Genomic DNA, 12065 nt, shown 5'->3' on the forward strand with positions numbered 1-12065 from the left:
CCTGTTCAGATGGGAAAGATTGCCTAGGAGTTTGTACCCAGAATCAAATGAGCAAGATCAAGTCTCTACAGAATAGCCAGTTTGTATTTAGCAAATGAGGGCAAGTAACACCACCTTTCTCTCACATACAGAAAACAATGAAAATACAGGCCCAAAAATAATCACATCCCTAGTCTCCAATAACTGAAGTATATCCAAGGTGTGTATTAGCAGATAATACCCTCAAAAGAGTGTTCTTTTCATAGCAAATTTTCCTATAGTCCCATCAAAGGAGGAATTGGTGGGGCATGTAGTAGTGCCGGAGTTGTCAACCAAGTGTATGCATACCCCTAGGGGTACTTGGAAAGGTCCTAGGGGGTATGGGTGTCGATGGAGCACCACCACCCCACACTACCACCGCTTCCCAGGAGCAGGGCCGGGGGGAGGGGAGCGAGGGCAGCGGTGCCCCTCTGCGGCCTGCACAGGTGCCACCTGGCCAGCCAGACATGGGGAGGGCAGTGGGGAGCTCGCACGTGGCGGCTGCTGCTGCCATCCATCACTCTGCGCTGCCGCAGACTTCAGTTCCCGTAGGGAACTTGTGGGCAGGATCCCCTGGGAGGCCAGTGTGAGAGGAGTCCAGGAATGTTAGCTGTACTTTTTAAAAACAAAACAAAACCTTATTGGGGGCACAGGAACCTTATTGAGGCACATCCCAATGTACTGAAAGACTAGTAAGTACAGGAGAAGACCAGCTTAGTTTAGCAGGGATCTCTTCAGTAAGCTAAATCACAAAAAGAAGCTTATAAGAAGTGGAAATTTGGACAAACAATTAGGGGAGACTATTGCTCGGGCATGCAGGGAGGAAGTAAGGAAAGCCAAAGCACAATTGGAGTTGCAGATAACAAGGGACATAAAGGGTAACAAGGGTTTCTACAAGTACATCAGCAGCAAGAGGATCAGGGAGAGTGTGGGTCCTTTATTAAATAGGGGTGGCAACCTAGTAACAGAAAAGGCTGAAGTACTTAGTGCCTTTTTCACCTTGACAGGCAAGGTCAGCTTTCAGACTACTGCACCTGGCAGCACAATTTGGGGAGGAGGTAGGTGAGCAGCCAACAGTGGCAAAAGAACAGGTTAGGGACTATTTAGAAAAACTAGATGTGTAAAAATCCATGGGAACGGATGGGATGCATGCAAGGGTGCTGAAGGACTTGGCTAGTGTGCTTGCAAAGCTATTGGCCATCATCTTAGAAAGCTCATGGCAATCAGGAGAGGTCCCGGATGATTGGAAAAGGGCAAACATAGTGCCCATCTTTAAGAAAGGGTAGATGGAGGATCCAGGGAACTAAGACCAGTTAACTTCACCTCAGTCCCTGGAAAAAATTATGGAGCTGGTGCTCCAGGAATCCATTTCTAAGCACTTGGAGGAGAAAACAGAGATTAGGAACAGTCGGAATGGATTCACCAAGGACAAGTCATGCTTAACCAACCTTATTGCTTTCTATGATATGACTGGCTCTGTGGATATCAGGAGAACAGTGAACATGATACACCTTGACTTTAGCAAGGCTTTTGATATGGTCTCCCTCAACATTCTCACAAGCAAGCTGAGGAAGTATGGGTTAGATGAATGGATTGAAGTGGATAAAAAACTGTCTGGATCATTGGGCTCAGAAGGTTGTAGTCAGTGATTTGATGTCTAGTTGGCAGCCAGTATCAAGTTTTGTTCAATGTTTTCATCAGTGACCTGGAAGATGGCATAGCGTGCACCCTCAGCAAGTTTGTGGATGACACCAAGCTGGTAGGAGTAGTAGATATGCCGGAGGGTAGGGGTAGGATTCAGAAACATTGATAAATTGGAGGATTGGACCAAAAGAAATCGCATGAGGTTCAGTAAGTATAAGTGTAAAGTCCTGCAGCTAAGATGGAACAATCCCATGCACTGGTACAGACTGGGGACCAACTGGCTAAGCAGCAGCTCTACACAAAAAGACCTCAGGATTACAGGAGACAGTGAGCTGAATATAAGCCCAGTGTGCCCAGGTTGTGGAGAAAGCTAATGGCATATGGGGCAGCATTAGTAGAAGAGTTGCCAGTAGATCAAGGAAAGTGATTGTTCCCCTCTATTTGGCACAGGTGAGGCCAAATCTGGAATACTGTGTCCAATTGGGCCCCCCACTACAGAAAAGATGTGGACAAATTGGAAGAGTCCAGCAGGAGGTAACAAAAATGGTTAGGGGGTTGGAGCACATGCCTGCTGGGGAGGTGCTGAGGGAACTGGGCTTATTTAGTCTGGAAAAAAATGGGGATTTAATAGCAGTCTTCAGCTACTTGAAGAGTGGTTTCAAAGAGGACTTCTCAGTGGTGGCAGACAACAGAACACACCGAGCAATGGTTTCAAGTTGCAGCAAGGGAAATTTAGATTAAATATTGGAAAAACTTTCTATAATTCTATGATCACTAGTTTTCCTAGTTTCAAACTGAAATGGATGACTATGTTGTTTGTTAGAGTTTCTTCTCTACTATAGTCGAACTGCATTTCTGCCCTCATTTGTAATGGAACAGTTCTGAAAAAGGAACAGACAAAAAGGTAATTGTAAGTTCTCATAACTTATTAAATACTAAGGAATTTGTTTTTTGGTTAGATCTATTATTCTAATGTTGATTTGAATTAACTCACTATTGTGTATCCAGATCCCAAAAGAGAGGCCAGCTGTGGTCAATGGAAAATCCTAACCAATGAAAGTTTTCTTTTTCCTAAGGTTTCATTTTGATGCTTTTGTAGTTCTAAATTATTTGTCTTTAGGTCATGTGTCATGATCCAGAAGAAAATATCTGTTAACGTATGGTTAGAGCACTGAGCCAGCCCTAGTATCCCACGAAGATTGCTTTTTCCTCAAGATGCCTTTGAAGGATCAACACAAGTGTCAAATTCATATACAGTTCACATATGTGCACTAACTCCTTCCTAGCATCTCACTTCCGTGTTGGCAGATTCCTAAAGGTGTCCTAGCTGGCCAAGCTTGAATTTTATATTCCCACTGTGCCCCTGTAAGCTTTTATCCCTTACTTAACTTAGCAAGTGCTTGCTTCATGACTAGTGCAATTTGCAGTAGCTGTAGGAAAAGTTAGAGTTGTGTTTCTTGCAGAAATTCCTTTGAAATTCTCTATGACAAAGTACAGATGCCACTACCTCTGTATATGAGAAACTGTTCACAATTTCCTAAGAATGTGGCAGGTTTTTCCAATCCTAAATGCAGTACCTAAGAGGAAATATGCCATAGATTAAACCCTGGAGACTTTCTGTCAAATGAACTGAGCAGGGTAGAAAGTTATTTTTTTCAGCAGTTCACTGCCTTCCAGTAAAATTGTAAAGGAGTTAAATTCTTTGAGTCACATCTTAATGTGGTGGATGAAATGCTGCAGGCAGGGATCACAGACGGTACTATTTGAAATAGTAAATTGGGAGCACCTGTATCATCCTGCTGCTATTATTGGGGTGAGGGGAGAGGAGGGGTAGGGCCTCAGCTAGAGGCAAGATCCTTAAATCAGTTTGAGGTGAAGTTGCTATATTCTGTTCTTTTTTTTAAGGTTTCTTTGAAATATGAATGCTTTATGTTTAGATTTTTCAAAATGTATTTGTCTAGTGTCCCTTTGTTTTGCTGATTGCTTATTTCTCCAGGAACTTCCTGAAGACATGAGAGAACTGAATGCTACTTTCAAGCTTGCTTTTTTTTTTCCTTTGTTTAAGTATGTGCACCTAGAAATGTCTGTAGTCAACCGACGACAGCAGTTATTCTCTGCAGTCTCTACAGGGAGAGGGGTAGAGATTTAAAAAGGATTTACAGTTCGTTCATTTGTCATTCCTGGAACAAAATGCTAAGTGGGTGAGGCGCTCCTTGCCAAAACACTTCTTGCTGCTACCATTCTGCGCTGGAATGGAAGCCTCAATAGTGATATTCATCAAAACATTGTCATGCTACTTCACTCCTGGCATCACAGTGGGTTGCACTTTGTTTTACAACAAGTTTAACTAGCTGGATGCTTTATAATAGTAGAAAAGTAAAAACTTACACCAGGCCAAACTATAGCTCCAAAGTAGTCTATTGATTCTTGAATAGTGATCTGCTGGCCTGCATAACAGTAATGCTCTTTATCGAAATAGGGGGATATTGTAGGAACCCACTTCTGAAGTATTTTAAGGGTTATTGGTGAATCTGTGGGAGAAAAGATCAAATTAGTGTTAGCTGGTGCTCAGAAGTGCATACATACACATTGTGATAGTGAAAGGAAATTTGCCTGTAGTCACAGGATATGCAGGCTGGCTGGGAAAAATGCTTGTGTTCTTGGTCTCAGGAGGGAGCTGAATAAGAGCAACCCACAGTTCGCAGTTAATTTGGGTTGCCAGACTTTAGGTGCCTGTACGTGAGCCAGGAGGCTGCTCCAACATGCTCTGATTATAGAACTTTGCGCCAGACTCATTTAATCCAGTCTGCTGGAACCTGATAGTTACCATGCTCCAGCCAGCCTCCGCATCTCGTGTATCAGCACCCCTACACTTCAAAATGGTGGCAGGGGTGCTTTAACTAATGCTTGTTCAATGAGCTCTAGCTAAAGCACCCCACTGCCATTTTGAAGTGCAGGGACACATATATGAGACACTCCGGGTGCTTTAATTTGAGTGGCTCTCGGAGCTGCTCTAATTAAAGCAGCCCTCCCTCCCCCTACCTGAGCATGTGTAGAAACGGGTAGTCTCAAGTGAATGGTCTCAAGTGAATAGTCCTGGTGTCAGAGTGGAATACTTTCTCTCCTGCTTTCCCACCAGTCATGGAGTGACAGTTTGCTTGGTGGGGAATTTGAGCTTCTCTTTTGACATAGCAATTGATTGCTTTATGGAGACTTTGGGTACCCTAGGACATGGGTTGCAAATCCTCAAGACTTCTGGGTTGCTTATTTGATTGCATATCTTGGGCAAAGATCACAGGCTACCATTGGTTCAGGCATAAAAAAAATCCTTAGGTTATTTAATCACAGATGGTTCGCACCTAGATTTTGTATCTCGCCAGAAATCCAGACTTCCAGGAGCATGGAATTTCCTTGCACCAGGTTCTGACACTGCTTCAGGTTAGGGTGCAGAAGACAGCATTGCCCTCTGAATCTGAAATTCTACTTCCTGCATTTTCCTGTCCAAACTTGGCGTTAGAAACATGGCTAGTGAGATCTGGCAGGACTGTAGCTCAAAAGGGTGTGTGAAGCAGGCCCTATTCTATTCGAATTCAGCCCGATTCAGAGACAGTGATTCAATTTGTTGATTTGGATCACTGTCCCCAATTCAGTTTGGCCAAATCCAGATCTGAAGATTCAATGCTGATTCAGAGAATCAGCAGTTTGGAGAAAGAGACAGCTTTAAAAGTTTTTTTTTTCTACAAACCTTGAGGTAGCAGGCATGGCTCGTGATCATTGCGATGCTCGGGCACATGGAGCATCCCACAGGGGGGCCCTCCACATGCTCAGCGGCAAACCCGGAAGTGGACTGGAAGTACTTCTGGTCTACTTCCAGGTCTGCCAGGGAGCATGCTAGGGCCCTCCCCCCCGACTTGGCAGTCGGCCACAGGGGAACCCCAGGTGCCCCCTCCCCAGACCCAGGAGGTACCAGTCACTGAGCTGGGGAGGGGAGAGGCATGCTTCCTGGCAGATCCAGAAGTAGACTGGAATTGCTTCTGGTCCACTTCCAGGTCTGCTGCCGAGCGAACTGGGGAGTCCTCCATGCTTCTGTGGGACACTCCATGTGCCCCAGCATTGCAGCAATCACGAGCCGTGCCTGCTACCTCAAGGTATGTAGAAAAAACTTTTAAAGCTGCCTCTATCTCTGAACCTCTCCACATCAATTTGGAGGGTTCTGATTCAGTTTGGAGAGATTAAAGGGTCTTCTGATTCGATTCGGATTCAGAGGTGTGGCCACCAAATTGGGCCAAATCTCTGCCAAATCAAATCGGTGACCAAAGCTTCACACAGCGCTATTAGCTCGATGTAGAATAGCTGTAGATGGCAGATAACTTACCAGTTATATGGTATCCTTTCCCAAGTATTAAACATGATATTCTTTATCTCTGATAATGGCAAAGGACAGCAAGAGCAAGGTCTGAAACTTAAACCTGTGTTAGTCTTGTTAAAAATAGAAAACATGAGTGCAGGATGTTCCTTTCTATCCAAGGCAACTGTCTTGACCAGAGTTTGGCACTCTCATTGTGTATTTTGGCCAGACCTTCATACAATAGGGTTTTTCATTTAACACTACTATAAAACAGGGAAAAATACATGCGCCTGCTTTCCATCCACCAGGTCATATGTTGAAGTTTGAACTTGGGATCTAGATTTTGAAGTGGGATTAAAAGATAAAGAGCAATCTGGTGCTAGGCTGTAGGTCAGATTTCCAAAGGTGCTCAGACCTGACCACTCTCATTATTCTAAGTGGAAAATACAGCCCCTTCGTTCAGGGTGGTGACTACTCTGTCATCAAAGATATGACTGCAGCATCTGTGGGTATAACTGAGCTTTGATTTAATTAACTTGGGGACAAGCCATAGTTTAACTCTAGCAGCAGGGACTTACGTACATGCTGTACAAGTCTGGGTGAGTGCCATGGTGTGTACTCGGGCAGATAGCCTCGACTGAAATTTGTGCTGCTGCAACTATGCTGCTGTTGATACCTGAGCTAGTCAAGCTGATATTCACTCAGATATGCCCATCTCTGATTGACTGCAGTGTAGACATACTCCCCTGTGTCTAATGAACAGCAGAGGTCTTTTGAAAATGTGCCTCAAATGAGCACGCTGAGTTTTTCTGTAAATCTGGTTTTGTAAGAAAAATGTCAAAGGAGCATAATACAAAAAAGTATAAAAGAAATTTTGGAGTTGCTTTTTGCATTTGTGTATCTGGGATAATTCAGTGTTCTGCATGTTGTTAACATACCATAGTATTTGTGTACGTGTGTGTGTGTTTATATGCAAGTAGCAACCTGAGTTGGATTCTGATGCTGTTGTCAAACAATCAGAGCAGTTTGAGCAGTGTTCAGGTTCACACTGGTGTTCACAGAGCTCTTCCTCCCTTTGGCACTCCATTCTTTGCCTTTCATTGAGGTGTGGCAGGTGTGGTGCAGAAATCATGGCAGGAATCCTGGAAAGGGAAAAAAAATGACAGAAGTTCTGATAGACACAGACCTCTCCATGGCTACCATTAGTCCTACAGCTGCTTCTTCACTTTCTTTCACCAAGTACTTTTCAGATGATCTGTGTGGCTCTTGGTTTTTAGCCAGCACCTGAATTATACCCTGAAATCCAGCAGACTGATGAATCTCTTCCAATGTACTACAGAAAGAATTGAGGCAGCTGAATACAATAAACCAAGAGATGAGCTAACATCTTTTTCCTGTGAAAAACTGTAAAAGTTCTCACCCAGAGGGCAGAGGCATGGCTTCTGTTTAAACCCTTGGGCAACAGCACTCATCCTATGTGGTACATTTTGGCAATAGTTTTATACTGATTTGGAATAGTTTATCTAAAGGTTTCCTCAGAAGTTCCTCATCCAGCTGCTAACTGGGTCTGGCCTTGCACTACTTAAAGTCAGAAGTGAGAGGATTGCAAATGTACTGATTATACTGCTGCTGATTAGAATCCCTCTCCCTTGTGTGCCTCTATGCATGCATGCACATTCATAGCATCCTGTGCCTGAGTATCCTGCCTCTCAATAGTGAGAAAAGACAGATTACTGCTGGTCCCTATTTTAGAAAAATAGACAAGTGTAAAAGTTTTCAAAAAATTGTTTTCTGCCCATCCAGAACTGGAATGATAAAAGTAATAGTATTTGCATTCATCCCTCCTGAAATAAGAGTAATTGCATCTTTTATGCTTAAGTGAGTGTTAAAGGGACTATGAAAGAGTGCTAACCCTTACATTGTGCAAAGGTAGGGAGGGAGGAGTGCAATTTTCATTTCTCATAAGCATAAATTGGTGACCACTACTTGTAGGTCCAGCATTATGGTTAGAAGAATAACTCCCATGTTCTGGGTATTGCATTTTTAGTTATGCAACCATGTTTGGGTGTATACTGATCATTAAGGTGGTGATTGGGAGCATAAACATTCACTGCCCTCCTATGTGAAAGTTTGACTCTGAACTATTTAACTTAATGGAAATAATGGTAGTAAGAGAAGGCACTTTAGAGCACAGAAACTAAACAAGTGTGGTAAAACATCTATCGGTATATGGAAATGAATGTATTTAATATAATTATGCACTTCCATTTATAGCTGTTTCATAGATGTTAGGGGCTGGAAGGGATTCATGAGATCACTGGGCCCAGCCCCCCTGCACTCGGGCAGGAAAGACTGCTGGGGTCAGATGACCTCAGCAAGGTGCGTGTCAAGACATTTTTTTTTAAAGATCTTAAGGATAAGAGATTGTACCACCTCTGGGGGGAGTCTGTTTCAGACCGTAGGTACTCAAATCATAAAGAAGTTTCACCTTATGTCCAATCTGAAGCGCTCTTCAAGCAGTTTGTGACCATTGGTTCTTGTCTTCCCCCGGGGTGCCTTGGTGAACAGATGCCTCCCCCAGGCCCTAATGTACACCCCGTATATACTTATAGGCTACCACCAAGTCCCCTTTAAATCTTCTCTTCTCCAGGCTGAACAGTCCCAAGTCTTTCAGCCTCTCCTCATATGACCTGCTCTCCAGACCTTTAATCATGTGCATGGCCCTCCTTCGGACTCTCTCAAGCTTCACATCCTTCCTGAAGTGCGGTGCCCAGAACTGGATGCCACATGCTGTAAAACTTGGCAGCATTGCTATTAAGTTACCTTTATTGCATTCATTTCATTATCTAAATATATTCTTGCTGCAACAGGCCAAAAATCCCAGTTGACCATGTGAACCAATGAAAATCATATAGTATTTATGAAACTAGTTTTGATAATCATCTACCTGTCTCATCCGCTCTCAAATACTTGGATGGTATAGCGAGGTAGTTACTGTAAGACGTCAAAATGTGAATTCCCAGCTGTTTTATGGTCCAGGTGCTAAGACCTGTTCCTTCTTACCTATCAACACATTCACCATGGAGAGAGAAAATGCCAGTGCCAGTCAGCCCCAGATGACAGACTGTCAGCCGCATGTTAACTTGTAAAATAAGCACTTTCATGCTTTCTCCCATGCCACCTTCTTGTGCTTGAGAGGAGCTTTCTACAGATCCATAGACACTTAATTGTTCTTCATCTCCCTTTTTAAAACCCTTAAGCATTTTGTAGGCATCATAGTATGACGAGAGACTGCTGGTGTGACAGAGCCAATGCCCCCATTATGCAGACCAGTGCTGTTTCCTTGCACTCCCCTGTCTGTCTCCATCTGTTCTCTCATCTTAGATTTTAAACTCTTTTGGAGCGGGAAGTAATGGTTTGTTTTTTTTTATTGTCTTGGTACAGGCCCTTGCACAATGGGGGACCTGCTCCATAACGAAGGCTTCTAGGCACTACAATAATACATGTAACATGATAACATAGGTTGAATCTTTTTTAATCCTGAACCTTCCTACAAAGTCTTAAAAACCACAAACAACTAAATCTATCTCTAAGTCCTAATGACTTTTTCAGTATGATTTATGTTCTGAACCCAAAAATGGGTTTAGATATTTTTCTTCAGTTACAAATGACACAAAGGACTTGATTTTTATCATTTGAAGAGCTGTAAGTGTTTTAGTAGCCTCGACTTAATGCCACTATTTCAAAATTGTGGCAGTGACTATAAACACAAGACGCAAGTAATTCCTAGTTGCAGGAATTACCAGTAGTAAAGCTCAATTGCAAATGTGTAGCATCTAGTGTTACTGTTTACACTGTATGGCACATATGCATCAATTGCAATTACTGTGAAGGCGTAACTGAATTTTAAAACTTCTTTTGCATATAAAATTGTATTTTTGCTGTCACTTCTGCATTTACTTTCCTTGTCTTTTTGTTGGATTTTATAAAAGGCATAAGAGAACAGAACAAAATAGGCTTCAGTATATTCATTTAATTGCAAGTCAGTATTTTTAAATGTTCAGGTGAGACTGCATGTTTATACTGTGAGACTGCAGACTTGACTTTTTAGCTGTAATTAATCACAAAATACATAATACATTCATTTGAATGTTCTACTGATCATGTTTAATCGCATGCAGCTTCCTTGTACATTTTCCCCATCCACATTTAAAAAGGAATTTATCACATAATTTTGAAATTCTGTTTTTGTGAAGTACTAGTATTTGATTTCAACCTTATTGAAACACTTTGACTTCACCATTTTAACTTTTTATATTCTTAACTGTAATACGCTGCCAAAATATTAAGCTAATTTCCTGTCGAATTTCAGTGAAATGGACATGCATCTATAAAACGCATCAATGGCATCAAATTAAAGTTGTCCAATCGAAAACTTCCATCAGTTTGGGGTTTTTTTGGATCAGCTATATGCATGCAAGCATCTTCTGCAGAGAGATCCAAAAGCGAAATCATTACTTAAACTTTTATGTTCTGTGTATTTAAAACATTTTACAAGAGCCCTTCTAATTATCCATTAAAAACCTTAAACTGTGGTGATCAAATAAGCTTTTAACTACATCTTTTGTAACTTTACCAAACTTTTATAAAATCATATGTCAGTGCCTGAGGTTTCAAGCTCAATATTAGTTGATAGACAACCCCCTTTATGATAGGGACGTTAAACTCAAGCTGACAGGCTACATTCTCTGCCAGCAGCCAAGGGGTAAACCCAAGCCCAAACCCAAGGCATGGATAATCTGGCTGGCAGGATTTCTCACAGGCCAGAAAACCCACCTTTAGTTATGGACAGCAGGGCTTCTCTGCAGCTGACGGACCTGCTGTTTTAGTGTGACCAGCACTGAGGGGGATTAACACTGCCACTATTTGTACCCCTCATGCCCTGCTTTTCCTGTTGCAAACAACAGTTAGAAATTCAGTGGCAGGTAAGAGAGGGCAATCAGCAGTTGCATTAACCTGGGTGGTGGCCTGCAGTGACAGGTTGTCTAGCTTGTGAAAACATTTGACACCCCTAGTCCATCAAATTATTATGGAAAAATTTGCACAACTAGGGCCAAAATCATTACAGAGTACTGAAATACTGTAGTTTATTAGGAGATATATTTGAGGAGAATACATTTTTAAAGTAATCGTTTGGTTACCAAAGGCCAGATTCTGTTCCACATACTGGGTGTGTAAGTGGACTTAGGTGCCTAAGTACAAATTCCTGCTCAAATCCCTGAGAGAAACTGCTAATATACAAGGTGAATGGTTGTCCTGTTCCCTGCTTTTTTGTGACTTGATCCTAAGGGTGATGTGTTAAAAATGTAGATGAAATATGGATTTTTTTAGGAACTTGAACAAGGTGGAACAGAATTGTGCTTAGCCACCTAAATCCAATTTAATGGTGAACAGATGGAATAGAATCTGCCCCTTAATCTTTTCAAAGTGCAGTGTTTGCTTGAATGAGGGGGGGAAATCTGCTCATCCAGGTCTGTAGGGGGAAAAAATAGGTGGTTAATGTAAGTCAATGAGCAAGACTACATTGTGTGGTATTTAGCTGTAAATGCAACTGCTAGTTTTTGTTTTTTATCTAAACTTTATTGTGAGATGCTTAACAACAGACACTTTGATTTGCATTATTAAGCAAAACCCATTTTCATTTGCTCTATTGGCAATTTGATTGTTTTAGTTTTCCTTGAAAATGGGGTTGGCAGTGTTTTTGGCAAAGTGGCAAAAGGACCCCAGACTCAACTTGAAAGATGTTGGTATGCCAGGCAGGGCGGAGAAGAGGAAAGGAGCCCAATCTTTGTTGTGGCAGTGCAGTCCGGGTCCCTTCCGGGCCATCTGCCTGGAGGTGCACATGTACCTGCTGCCAGCAACAAGCTGGGCCAGGGCTCCGCAGACCTTAGTTCAGCAGCTTGCAGCCTCCCAGTTGCCTGCCATAGCCAGCCCAGGCTCTGGACAGACCCCCCCTTCCCCCCCCCCCCCCCCCCAAGCCCCCCGGGGCCCCCCC

At 42.7% G+C, this 12065-nt stretch overlaps 1 protein-coding gene across 1 annotated transcript in view; it reads right to left on the minus strand.

Moving 5' to 3' along the window:
* The window catches only part of METTL21C (methyltransferase like 21C), a 21346-nt gene that overhangs the window by 7927 nt on the left and 1354 nt on the right, over nucleotides 1-12065 (minus strand). The window contains exons 2-3 of the mRNA XM_019524792.1: nucleotides 6995-7152; nucleotides 4051-4193 (exon numbers count right to left, since the gene is read on the minus strand). Of these exons, the coding sequence (XP_019380337.1) occupies nucleotides 4051-4193; nucleotides 6995-7142 (291 nt within the window). The 5' untranslated portion in view covers nucleotides 7143-7152. The remainder of the gene's footprint in view (nucleotides 1-4050; nucleotides 4194-6994; nucleotides 7153-12065) is intronic.

The sequence above is a fragment of the Gavialis gangeticus genome, unplaced genomic scaffold (genome assembly GCF_001723915.1).
Source record: "Gavialis gangeticus isolate Ggan-Ray unplaced genomic scaffold, GavGan_comp1, whole genome shotgun sequence".
NCBI classification, from domain to species: domain Eukaryota; kingdom Metazoa; phylum Chordata; order Crocodylia; family Gavialidae; genus Gavialis; species Gavialis gangeticus.